Raw genomic sequence first — 14,379 nt, forward strand, 5'->3', positions numbered from 1 at the left:
GAGAAGGGATAGTCCTTAATGTGAAGGGAAGACATGTATAGCTCATTTAGTTATTATCTACGTAGTAAATTGTCGAAGTTAGTCACGCCAAGACATGGTGTCCAGGCGAAGCTACCACTTCTCCTACAGGAAATACTGTGATCGAAAGAGGAATATTGGATAAGATCGACAAGGAAGCCCTGGATACCATTTTGAATGAATACAAAACTCCTGTGGCTATACCATATGAAGTGGAATTAGCTATCATTGAAATGTATATTCGAATAGAATATTGCAGCAGCTACGTGCAGACGATTATTACCTTTTGGATTTAGACATAACATAAGATTTCACTAGGAATTCTAGATTATCAATATTGCGTCCAGTATTTTAATTAGTTTGCTTCCTCCGCTCGTAGTTGAAGTATATCATTAAAAAGGAAAAGTGGTAAACTAATATAATTTAAAGATCGTTTACAAAGGTAAATTGTACGATGTGTGAGAATGCAGAAGAGATGTCATAATATATGCTAGTGCGAATTATTTGTGTGAGATTAAAAGCATTCCATACAGGGTGAGTCACTAACTATTGCCACCAAGAATAACTCCAAAAGTACGATAGGAACTGGAAAGCTTGTGGGACGAAAGCTGCATGGGACAATGGGGGCTATAAAATGACGCTAGGTTTTTGTTGCTAGTAGGACGCTTAAGAGATATGAAAGTCAACTTTGTTTTTTTAAATGGGGTGCTATAGTTTGGTACTTATTTTCTGATACTGGCTATCGAGATGAATCCAATGGTGTGCAACAGTAAGGTCTTTGAAGGTCAATGAAGGTCATAAAGGTGGCATGAACGTCCATTTACAGAAGGTGTTCGAAGCGATGACCATTGGTATCAATGCAGTGCTGCAATCTTCTTATCATGGACTGAGCGGTATTTTCCTTATCACATCGGCACTTATCGAAGCACATGCTCTGACATTTCTCTGTCGCATATCTGCAGGTGTAGTTGGAACGTCTTTATGAAATATGTCTTTTACGAACCAGAGGCGTCAAGTCTGGTGAAAGAGCTGGCCACGACACATCTCCTCCGCATCCTATCCTAGGATTTGGGAATGGTCTCTGCAACTCATTTCTAGCCATCAGCAAAAATGTGCCAAATACCAATCGTGTTGATACGACATTCCATTCCTTGTTCCTAAAGGTATTTCTTCCAATAAAAGACCTAATGTCTCTTGTAGGAATGTGGTGTACTTCCTACCATTAAGATTTCCTTCGATGAAACAGGGTCCAATAATTCTGTCCTTCAGAATCCCACACCACATACTCATCGACCACGGTTTTTGGTGTGCAACTTGCCGCAGCCAACATGGATTTTCAGTTGGCCAATAATGCATGTTATGCAGATAAACATTACCATGGTTCGTGAATGTAGCCTCGTCACTAAAAATAAATCAAATTAATAAATATGTCATCCCTCTGAATCTGAAGCTGAGCCCATTGAGCTTATGCGTTGGTTTAAACCTTGACTGTTACTATGAGTTTGGTTTCCCGTGATTATTGTGGTTATGGCGTGGTTCTTCCTCTTTCTACATGTGGCAGCAGTGGTTTGTATCGATATTCGCACCTTGTACTATCTTTGGTCTGGTGCTTATAGTTTCCGACTAGTCGATGTGCGGCAGTCGGTCAGTTGGTGTGGATCAGCCAGGAAATCTCCGTGCGGCGCAGCATGTCGGGGCCGCTGGCCATCTCTACGCAGTGTCGGAGTGTGTGGGAGCTGTTCCAATTGCTACAGGGTTCGTGGCTCACTGACCCAGGACATTATAGTTATGTGGTGATTTAATTACCGAAGTCTGACTTTTCACACTGAGCCGTTGGTTTTCATGGTTGGCTGTTGGGGGTATTCCCATGAGCAACAGCGAGTATCCGAGTTGGCGAAAGTTTGGCCACCGTCTGGTGGAGTTTAACTGTATTTTGGTTATTTGAAGTCCAAGTGCACCAGCGGAATTTCATGATTTGTGGCCATTAGCGTTCCGGTTACTTGCCCTGGTCGCTGACGTAAAATTCAGGCAGTATCCTCTCCTCACCATGTTGTCGCTGTCCAACTCGTGAGTGTAGTTTTGACAGCTTATGCGTACTGGCTTGTGGGTGGCTACGCCTTTTACGTTCGGCTTTGGAGTTCCTTGTGCACTGGTCGGGTGGAAATCAAGTCGTCTTGTCAGTGGGTCCGTTGACTGTCTCTTGGTCGGGTTGCCGGAGGATCGGATATATTTGGGCCGACTACCTGTCTCCCCTTTGCGAATGTTAATATTCCAAGTGCAGACCGACCCCCGGAAACGTCTGAGCGCCGCTGGCTGTACTGCCTTTTCTTATTGGTGTTTGATTGTGTATTTTAATGGCTTACAGGCGATGGTTTGAATATGTATGCATTTAGTTGGGTTTTAAATAATGGGCCTTCAGCCTCTTTGAAATTGAAAGTTCCTTACTTGTCAAGTCTTGCATGGTTTGGACCTTCAGCCGCATTTAAAATATTTTTTTTGGATGAAGCATTGGGCGTTCTGCCTTTTGAAAATTTATTGTAGTTGTGTTTTTCAATAATGGGCTTTCATCCGCTTTAAAATTTAAGTTCCTTACCTGTTAAATTTTAGATTGTTTGGGCTTTCAACCTGTGTAAAATATTGTTTAAAGATAAAGCTTTGGGCCTTCTGCCTACTAAAAATTATTTTAGTTGTTTTAAGTAATCGGCCTTCAGCCGTTTTTAAATTCAAGTTCTTGTCTTTCTATGATCAGACTGTGTGGGGCCTTCAGCCTAATTCAAGATATGTGTTCTTTTAAAAAAAAGTATCTTAAATCATGGGCCTTCAGCCGTTTTTAAATTATACTTGTTTGCCTTTCGAGTGTTAGATTTGTTGAGCCTTCAGCCAAGTCATAGAACTTACTTACGTGAGGCCTTTTGCCTTCTAAATATTCTGTTTTGAGTCTGAATTTTAAGTCAATGCTTTTCAGCCGTTTTTAAATTTAAGTGCTTGTGCACTTGAAGCATAAAACAGTGTGGCCTATTCAGCCGATAATTATGTCCAAAAAATTTTTGCTGTATTGTTTGGACAACTAAATAAAGATATATGTGTTTGACTGTAACTGACAACCCTCTTTTGGATCCTTTCCACAATTCCAACTACCTGTTCTGTCCTGCGGACTTAATCAGGGAGTTTCACCCATCGGCAGAATTCAATGCGACGCATACAATCTGTACCAGTTAATTCATCGAGGAGAATGGTATTTATGGCGATGCAGAACACGAACAACACTACTCTGGCTCATGCAAGATTCCCTTTCGATTTGACACGAACTGACCCAAGGATCTAGAACTACAGTGGCAAGAATACCAATTTCCGTTTCCTCGTTAGTAACTTTCCTTTGACAGATACGTTTCCGATACGTTAAAAATCCAGTTGTTCGCAATTAATCACACACATATTTAAATGTACGACATGCAGGGTGGGTATGAGGACGATATACTTCAGCGTATAAGTCTCTAGCTCTCACTGAATTTCGTTGGCATTTTCTATAAGTGAGAAGCATATAGATTTGTTCTACGAAGGAATACATCATTCACATTCGCTTGATTCGACGATACTAGTCTTACCGTTCCTATCAGTGTTGTATTGCGAAACCGCCGAATGGTGTTTACATGTGAATGGTACTTTAGATTGATACGCCGTGTTCGGCGTATATTTAATATTTGCGCAATATTCGACATAGAATTGTCAGAGCATGCGCTTCGGTAAGTGCCAAAGTGATAAGGAACACCACTCAATCCATGATAAGAAAATTGTAGCACTGCATTGATTCCAATGGTCACCACTTCGTACACCTTCTGTAAATGGATGTTCATGCCACCTTTGTGACCTTCGTTGACCTTCAAAGACATTACTCTTAAACACCATTGGATTCGTCTCGATAGCCGCTATCAGAAATTAAGTACCAAACTATAGCACCCCTTTTTGAAAAACAAAGTTGACTTTCATATCTCTGACACGACCCCACCTAGCAGCAAGACAACAACGTCGTAGCATAGCCCCCGTTGTCCCATGCAACATTTGTGCCACAAACTTTTCAGCTACTATCATACTTTCGGAATTATTCTAGGTGACAATAGATAGTGACTCACCCTGTTTAGTTTCAAAATACTTCCCTACTCATTTATAAATATTTCATGGAGCTTATTCTCACTATTAAGTGATAGTTAGATTAGACAAGACCTGCGACGTCACGCCTTTCACTGTTGCATGGACGGGTAATCCTATTTTTTTTTTTAAAAAAAAGGAAGAAAATTTTAATTAGCAAAAAACAGTCTGACTAGTAATATGAACAGGCAAACTGCTGTGCAGTGATTTATTTCTGTGGTGTCACCGCCAGACACCACACTTGCTAGGTGGTAGCCTTAAAATCGGCCGCGGTCCGCTGGTATACGTCGGACCCGCGCGTCGCCCCTAGCAGTGATTGGAGACCGAGCGCCGCCACACGGCAGGTCTAGTCTAGAGACTCCCTAGCACTCGCCCCAGTTGTACAGCCGTCTTTACTAGCGAGGGTTCACTGTCTACATACGCTCTCATTTGCAGAGACGACAGTTTAGCATAGCCTTCAGCTACGTCATTTGCTACGACCTAGCAAGGCGCCATATTCAGTTACTATGTCTTCTGTACAGATAATATTGTGACTCATGTACCGTCAAGAGCGACGTTCATTATTAATGGATTAAAGTTAAGTATGAAACTAATTACGTCCACTTTCTGAATTCTAATTCCTTGTCATGTACCAGACCTCACGTCGGTGTAGTCCTTCCCTCCTCACGCCACCGAGCGAGGTGGCGCAGTGGTTAGCACACTGGACTCGCATTCGGGAGGACGACGGTTCAATCCCGTCTCAGGCCATCCTGATTTAGGTTTTCCGTGATTTCCCTAAATCGCTTCAGGCAAATGCCGGGATGGTTCCTTTGAAAGGTTCAAATGGTTCAAATGGCTCTGAGCACTATGGGACTCAACTGCTGAGGTCATTAGTCCCCTAGAACTTAGAACTAGTTAAACCTAACTAACCTAAGGACATCACACACATCCATGCCCGAGGCAGGATTCGAACCTGCGACCGTAGCGGTCTCGCGGTTCCAGACTGCAGCGCCAGAACCGCGCGGCCACTTCGGCCGGCTCCTTTGAAAGGGCACGGCCGATTTCCTTCCCCATCCTTCCATCACCCGAGCTTGCGCTCTGACTCTAATGACCTCCTTGTCGCCGGGACGTTAAACACTAATCTCCTCCTCCTCACGCCAGCCTGAGTGAGCTAATACGCGTGCATTTCGGCCTCCAATCGTAACACGGTGTTGGCTCTTCTGCCAACACAACAATTTCAACTCATCATTTTTGCAGTGCAGTCAGAGCAATGCCGAGTTACCCGTTGCCAAATAAGGAACAACTGTAGAGCCTAAACGAACATTTTGAGAGGGAATTAAGATCAAGTTTTGATTTACAGACTTTCATATAAATTCATCAGCTGCAGTTTCCTAATAGGGACATATTTACATTACGTAACGGTTAACCATTGTGTAAGATACAATCCTGGAAATGGAAAAAAGAACACATTGACACCGGTGTGTCAGACCCACCATACTTGCTCCGGACACTGCGAGAGGGCTGTACAAGCAATGATCACACGCACGGCACAGCGGACACACCAGGAACCGCGGTGTTGGCCGTCGAATGACGCTAGCTGCGCAGCATTTGTGCACCGCCGCCGTCAGTGTCAGCCAGTTTGCCGTGGCATACGGAGCTCCATCGCAGTCTTTAACACTGGTAGCATGCCGCGACAGCGTGGACGTGAACCGTATGTGCAGTTGACGGACTTTGAGCGAGGGCGTATAGTGGGCATGCGGGAGGCCGGGTGGACGTACCGCCGAATTGCTCAACACGTGGGGCGTGAGGTCTCCACAGTACATCGATGTTGTCGCCAGTGGTCGGCGGAAGGTGCACGTGCCCGTCGACCTGGGACCGGACCGCAGCGACGCACGGATGCACGCCAAGACCGTAGGATCCTACGCAGTGCCGTAGGGGACCGCACCGACACTTCCGAGCAAATTAGGGACACTGTTGCTCCTGGGGTATCGGCGAGGACCATTCGCAACCGTCTCCATGAAGCTGGGCTACGGTCCCGCACACCGTTAGGCCGTCTTCCGCTCACGCCTCAACATCGTGCAGCCCGCCTCCAGTGGTGTCGCGACAGGCGTGAATGGAGGGACGAATGGAGACGTGTCGTCTTCAGCGATGAGAGTCGCTTCTGCCTCGGTGCCAATGATGGTCGTATGCGTGTTTGGCGCCGTGCAGGTGAGCGCCACAATCAGGACTGCATACGACCGAGGCACACAGGGCCAACACCCGGCATCATGGTGTGGGGAGCGATCTCCTACACTGGCCGTACACCACTGGTGATAGTCGAGGGGACACTGAGTAGTGCACGGTACATCCAAACCGTCATCGAACCCATCGTTCTACCATTCCTAGACCGGCAAGGGAACTTGCTGTTCCAACAGGACAATGCACGTCCGCATGTATCCCGTGCCACCCAACGTGCTCTAGAAGGTGTAAGTCAACTACCCTGGCCAGCAAGATCTCCGGATCTGTCCCCCATTGAGCATGTTTGGGACTGGATGAAGCGTCGTCTCACGCGGTCTGCACGTCCAGCACGAACGCTGGTCCAACTGAGGCGCCAGGTGGAAATGGCATGGCAAGCCGTTCCACAGGACTACATCCAGCATCTCTACGATCGTCTCCATGGGAGAATAGCAGCCTGCATTGCTGCGAAAGGTGGATATACACTGTACTAGTGCCAACATTGTGCATGCTCTGTTGCCTGTGTCTATGTGCCTGTGGTTCTGTCAGTGTGATTATGTGATGTATCTGACCCCAGGAATGTGTCAATAAAGTTTCCCCTTCCTGGGACAATGAATTCACGGTGTTCTTATTTCAATTTCCAGGAGTGTAGATTGCTCATGATAAAGATCTCTTGAATTTTCAGGTGGACCATTATTTATATACAATCTAATTTACAGACAGTCAGGTACGTTTTAAATTAATCAGAATGTCATACATAAGAAAAGTAATTTGCAAGGATTTGTTTGTGTTCAGAAGTAGGATAGCAGTAGACGCTTCTATATCAGTATTTTAGAACACTTCTTTCAGATAGTTAGCAAGCGATTTGCTCTCTCTCTCTCTCACACGCACACACACACACACACACACACACACACACACACACACACACACACACACACACACACAGCAGTTTCCCTGTTAGGAAACAAAAGCATAAAAACACCAACTGTAGAGAATAGACAGGAGCTGAGAGGGAAAAGGACTTTGGAACATAGCGAAGTGGTATGTAAAATACGTGAATCCATGCCGTTTACAGTTAGATATAACGTGATGTGAAATAGAAAGAATGCAGCAAACCAGACTTCATTTACTAAAAGATGTTCAATGATTATCATCCCACGAAGCATTTAGCTTTGAAGATAAGTTGATAAAATATTTACAACAATGAGGTTCCTTTTATTCTATGTAATGTATTACAGATGTAATTACAGAGAAGTACATCTGAATAGCGATGAAGTGACGACCTCTTGTGTGTACTAAAAATTATGCAACGCTCTGAGGAATAGGCTTCCAGTTAAGCCACGCTTTATTATCAGGACTTTCAGGACTTCCCCGGCAGTCACTGAAAACTGGTAGTTGTGTTTCACTTCACTCTGAAATAAGTATCCCATTAGAAGGCTGAGACAGCTAATGGATGACACCGAATTTTCAAGTACCAGATAAACGTTTGTGGGAACCTTAAAGGCCTCCCCAGTAGAAACTAACGGACCTTCTGTTGAGCTGGTGCCATGTTGGCGACTCTTCAATGCACAGAACAGAAACCTGGACGCATTCACGAAAAGCTGGTGTGTGAGTATGTAGGGAACTTGATGCAGACTGTGATTGGTGCCTCGAGTTTATTGAGACTGCCATGGGAACATCTTGTCTCGATACTGGTCGCCGTGGAGTGATTCTCTGGAGTGGGATCGAAGTGGTTGGCAGCCTGTAACGTCGAATGACAGGGTGGAGCTACTTAATTTCTGCCGTTTATTGTGCTAATGTGGAAATGAGCCCACCATTAACATGGTGAACTATGGGAAATTCAGTGCCATCAAAAACAGTATTGGGGGGAAGAAGAAGAAAACTCCTGAGCACGGGCCTTCGAGGGGATGGAATTGTTGGATCTGAGGGCATTGAAAGTGAAGAGGTGACTGTGTTTCAGAGTGGGCACTCTGATTTAGCGTTCAGGGAACATTTCAGTCTGTCTCCTATTCAGTTCTGATTGAGTCTTGCATTCATCCAAAGATCTGCTGTCATTTTGTGACATTCTCAGCTTCCTTTCAGTGTCGTATGGTTCTTCTTTCAGTCCACTTTTCCGACTGTGTTCTTGTTACCTGACCTAGAACTGCAAAAATATAGCTTGGATATCACCCATTCAGTTAAATTACTGCAGATAAAATTCACCATATGTACTCTGGGAGACAGGAAACGATCGATTTGGATGGGACAGCAGCTCTGTGCCAATGTCGAGTGACCGTTTCTCCTGCAGAACGATTACTGAGAAAACATCGCACATGATGTGTATTGAACTGTTCTCAGTGTTGCTTGTAAAGCCGCGGCCGGCTACAGAGAAATACGAAGATAAAAGCCACCAGATGTCTGTCAACAGCCACGCGGCACCACGCAGCCTCAACTGCAAACTGACAAGTCATGTCGGCACACCTTCGCCTTCATGCACGACTGATTTCAGCATGGCAGGTAAAATGGTCAATTCCTCGCTGCAAGTCTAATTGCTGAGCAGCGTCTTTATCGTACTAGGCCTGAAAATTCGGATTATTTGTGGAATCCAAGAACGGAATAAACAATTACTGTTACACGACTTTAATATTTGAAAGTCTTATATACTAGATAAATGCGACAACAGGGGATTACTTCATTGCATTTCTTCCCATATTCATTCTTTCAAGAAGGACAGTGAACCAAGGTGCCCATGGAGAGCTTCTGTGAAGGTTGGAGCGCGGGACGGAGTGAAGGGAGGCAGAGCGACTGCGGAAGTAAGAAGACGAGTTCTGTGTGAGTAAGTCAGCCAGTAGGAGCTCTGCTGCCGAAGTCAAGGTTTCAGGTTGGAGTCAAAAACTCGGAGCACTGTATCAGACAGACAGCAAGTTTAAGAGGGGCACACAGTCTGCTCCATACTGGAGAATTCGTCTGTGAGATTGTGTTAGCAATGGTTTCTTTAATTAACTTCCTATTTCTATCACGAAGCCTGGATACTTATAATTTGCTTTTTAACGTTCTGTTCAATCCATTCCCTTCCCTGCAATTTATATATACTTGTTTGAACTGTGTGTTTACCAGACTGGAAAACTCTGTATGATTGAAAAGTGTATTTACGTAATCACAAAATTATGAAACACCAGTCCTGCTCGGAGGCTTCGAAACGTAACAACATAATGCATTTGAAACTCACCCCACACCGTATCTTGCTGTTCCTGGCAACCAGGTCCTTCCTCAGTCCTTCAAGCAGAGCCCTGACAGCATGTTTGCTGGCGTGGTACATCGAGCACAATGGATCGAATGGCATGATGTGGCCAGCTATACTGGAAACAAGAGAAAGAAACAAACTTGTACTGCCTGTACTATATGGATACAGATTATACACTGTGTAAGTCGGCAAGATTTAACCACCAAACATGAATAATTTTGACAATTCGTATTTCATTTACTTAGTAGGGGATCGCATTTTTTAGGGGGCGGGAGCTATCGAATAATTAATCGTTTCTTGGTTGATACTGGGTAGCCTCATACTAACATTTCTGTGGAGATGCAAACTGAGAGAGTAATTTTCTGACAGAAAGACGAAAGTGGGACTTCATGGTCCCTGTGATCGACATGGAACAAGGGCTGCTGGGAAGCCAGTTTCATGGATCTAAAAAGGAGAATGCTGGTAGTTTACAGCCCAAGACTGTCGCCTCATCCTGAGGCCAGTGGAAAAGAGCTTCTCGTGATTGGCTGTGGTCGCTTAGCAGGCTTAGGCAAGATGATGCTGAAAGCATGAGATTGTAGAGAGTGCCATGAACAGCCTTTTGTACGTGGAATGCCTGCCGCAAATGCGTGCTAACGGCCGAAAGAAGTTTTTATGAGATGGCCAAGCCACATTCCTGCTAAAAGACACAGAAACGAATTTGGTTAGTTCAATTGCAGATGGAGGAGGGGTCATAATATGTTCTAGAAGTTTCTATTGAGCTAAACATGAGCTGTAAGAGGTTGACTGATAGCTTCTTGATGTGTAGAGTGGAAGGTACTCAGTTTGTAGTGGGGGCTGTGATTGGCTGTAAGGAGAATACAGACTAACGACGGGAGGTTTACTAACTGGACGCTTCTGGCGGGGGGCGCCACTTGGTGGTGTCGGTAGGATATATTTGGCTACAAAGCGATTTTGAGAGCTCTCTGGTGAGTGTCGGTGGGTGAAAAACTTAGGTGGATACCGTTTTGAGACATTGCTGGCGAGGCGTCAGAGAACTGTCTCAGCATTAGATTCTAATGTGCTGATGTTGCCAGTAGGAACTCCATCATTCGTCTCTCTGTGAGCAGAGGTACGTACCTGTGCTCCTTCGGGGAGACGAAGTCACTACAGAGTGCTTCTTTACGACCTTACATTTATGAAATGTCTCTGCTCCTGGCTTATAAGGAAGTAGAATTCTTAATTCGTGTCCAGCATTAGACGGAAGTGGCCTCGACTCCAGGAGGTTGCAGACGCCATTTGACGTCCTCTGTGTAGTCAGAATTTTCAGCTACGCAACGCACTTTGTCTCTGCGACCAGTGGCAGCAGTTCCCAGATAATCGCTGCAGAATTGTTCTTCACAGAATTGAATTCATCGATACACGCACCACGGCTCGGCACATAGGAACTCTTTTAACAGTACGTGTGTTAAGTTCCATTTCTTTGATCGCAGTGTCGTTCATTGTCAGTGCCAGTAAGGGTAGAGGCTTTCGTAACTTCCATGTTAATCAGTATCAGCCGCTTAAGTGTTTCCGTCGTATTAGCGGGGACGCGATTTCGAGTCACGTCATGAACGATTTGCGAATCGCCAATTTAGGTTAGTGAGTTGGAGTTAACGTTCTGTCTCAGTGAATGTTCACTTTGCATTGTATCTTTGGTAGTTGTTTTTATAATAAAAGTATTATGAGTGCCCGATTGTTCTACTCTTCCTAGAATTAGACTCCAGTCACCGATCTTGGTCAATTTAGAGTGGAGTATCGTCACAGCTTGGGGACTACCGCAGCTGGGGACTGTCATTGGCAAGGCTAATTTAATTCACTTATTCGGCGATACCACACCGTTGCCAACACGTCATTTACTGCTATCACACATAATCACACGAAATTAGAAGGGATAGTACTGGCACTGAAGTGACAGGACCCTTATGAACACAAGTCTGTATTTATCATTATTTTCTATCCTTAAAATACATAAACTTCAGTGTGATATTGAAGAATTTCCAGGTTCCTCCCTACCAAGCATAGGAATGAAACAGAGGGTTACGTGTGAGGAGAATGTTTGATAGATTCGACATGTGCAGGAACTGATACACCAGATGTGCTGTACATTTAGTTCCTCCGCGGAATTTTTCGTTGATGAGTATTACTAATGTTAGTTTCAACTCTGCAGCGTGTTGTTGGTCGTAACAGTGAGCAAGTGACAGTATTTAGCACTACTGGGCAGTGGTTTGGGCACATGATGCGTTAGTACACAGATATAGCAAAATGCATGGAGCTCTACAGAGAGTAGGTTATGAAGATCTGTAGGTTACAATAACTGAGTGCCTTCGTTTCTATAGTTCGAGTGAACACAAAAAAGTATAACATGAGTTTTTTTTTTCTTTTTCGCTAAATGGTCCTACACAGGACAGATACGGTGCCTCGCATTAAAGTCTTCTCTATGTTGCGGACCTGAAACCATCTGTCATGCACTTCGCCAGGCCTAAGCGAAGAAGTTTTAATGCTCCGTCGATATCGGGGTTACTAGGGACAAACACAGTTCAGTTTAACAATGATCATGTTAGGAAATCAACGGTGGTGACCCTGAAGGAAATATTCTGGCTTGGGCCTTAACATAAACAAAGAAACCACAGGAAATTTTCATGGGTATCGCTGGACGGGGGTCTGAAATCCACAACTCCGCCTTTTTTAATCCACTACACCGTCTCGCACAATGCGAATTTTCGTCTTTCCTTAGATGCACGAGAATTCCACATAGTAACAGAATGCTACATTACTTTCACAGACGCCGTCTTTTAAAGGAAAGTGAAAATAAACCCGTTGTAACTATTCCTTCAATCGGGAAAACCGGATATAATGCAAATATTTTCTTCTGACAATCAAACGTCTTATCTACACCGGTGTCCAAAATTCAAGCAACAAACGGAAATAGTGCAAGATTGCGTTAATTTTGCAACAAAACAATATAAACAGGTGACAGTAAAGTAGAAACAACGTAAAAAATATAGAACGTAAACAACTGCAGCATTTATAACGGTAGACAAAGATGTTCTTCGTTTTTTCCAACTTAATGCATTTTCACACACATTCCGACAACTGGTCAATGTACTTAGCATGGGGTGTTACCACCTCTGGCAGCAATATATGTCTGACTAAGAGTGGTGATGCTGTGAATGATGTCATCAGTCTCATGTTGAGGCAATAACGCCAATTTTTCCTGTAGAGCTGCTCGGAAGCTTTGGAGAGTGGTTGGGGGATGCTGAAGTGATACAACCTGTCTTCCTAGCGCACGCCAGACATGTTCGATGGGATTCAAATGGGGGGAGCGAGCAGTATTATCCGCTTCCAAAAGAATATCAGTCATCCGTGCTTTAAAGGTCGAGCATTGTGATCCATCAGTGCGAGGTATGGGCCCACAGCACCTCGCAAGAACTGCACATGAGGTCCCAAGTTCTCGTCGCGATAACTGACATCAGATAAACATTGCCTGTTCAGTCGTACAATTTAATGAAGAGATGTTCGAGTAGTCAACGTAATCCCTGCCCACACAATTAGGAATCCTCCTCGATACCGCTGTCTTTCCTCAATGTTTGGATTCCGAAAATGCGTTCTGCGCTCCCATCAGATGCGTCTGCGTCGATAATCACTCTCCAGACCAAAAGGGGACTCATCTGTGCAAAGAACATTGGCCCACTGTGGCATGTTGATGGCCCTTCTGAGAAGACGCGTCAGAGGTACACATACAGCAGATGTCAGACAGTAAAGGCTTCTGTGCTGTAGCCTTCTACACAGCGTTTGCCTCGCTACAACGCGTCCAGCGGGTGCAGCGATGTCAGACGCCAGCTGCCATGCGCTACTAAGGCGGTCCGTCGTGCTCTTACAGCCAAATAATGGTTCTCTCTTTCCGAAATTACACGTGGTCGGCCCCGCCCTGATCATCGGGATACAGTTTCGATCTCTGTAAACAAGAGAACGATTCACATTAAGCCATCGGGGTACATTAGTTTGCGACTGCCCTGCTTCCATTCTTTGTACGCCTCTCCACTGCAGAGAGTCTGATTGGCGACTTCTCTGTGCCGCATTGCACCGTCTGTGGCAGTGTACACCACGACCGTAGATGTTGGACTAATCGACAAATACTACCTCGTTTGATGGGTGCTCTGACGTCATCGTTGGCGTGCTTGTCCGTTGACCGGAATGCTATCTTTTATGCAGATCATGATTGTACGGACATCTGTCGACATTTTGTATGATTATATCGTGAATTAGGCACAGGACGGGAAAATAGTGGTTTGTTGCTTTAATTTTGGACACCAGTGTAGACTGTGGAGATAAGAGCCAGCTTTCATGTTCGTTAATAAACACGCAAAAATACAAGAACTTCTAGCCATTCTCGAAACGTGAGACTTTGATTGGAAATTCGGCAACGATAACGCCCAACAACAACAAAACATAATCTTAATGGATATTTTGTAAATTGCGCAGTTGTTCAATTTTGCACCAACTACAAATCTTCTAGTGTTATCTTAAGATGGGTAAACACTACACTGTTTGTAACAAGTGAGGTAGTGTTTGTTCTTTTAGCAGCTATAAATATGTACCAATACTTCGAGAAAAGAGTATTCGGAAAACGGAAATCATTTTATTATTTTTCAACGACAGTACACAGTGATATCATCACCTGAAATTGTACTGTCCGAATTGTAAAGAAAGTAGCTAGTCTTCTAAAAATGAAAGCTAAATGAGGTGTAAAGCTAAGCCTAACAGGAAAAGTATCA

At 44.4% G+C, this 14,379-nt stretch overlaps 1 protein-coding gene across 1 annotated transcript in view; it reads right to left on the reverse strand.

Moving 5' to 3' along the window:
* Positions 1-14,379, reverse strand: part of LOC126235617 (dehydrogenase/reductase SDR family member 11-like) — a 140,463-nt gene that overhangs the window by 89,073 nt on the left and 37,011 nt on the right. The window contains exon 4 of the mRNA XM_049944328.1: positions 9,569-9,698. Coding sequence (XP_049800285.1) covers positions 9,569-9,698 — 130 coding nt within the window. The remainder of the gene's footprint in view (positions 1-9,568; positions 9,699-14,379) is intronic.

The sequence above is a fragment of the Schistocerca nitens genome, chromosome 2, assembly GCF_023898315.1.
Source record: "Schistocerca nitens isolate TAMUIC-IGC-003100 chromosome 2, iqSchNite1.1, whole genome shotgun sequence".
Taxonomy (NCBI): Eukaryota; Metazoa; Arthropoda; class Insecta; order Orthoptera; family Acrididae; genus Schistocerca; species Schistocerca nitens.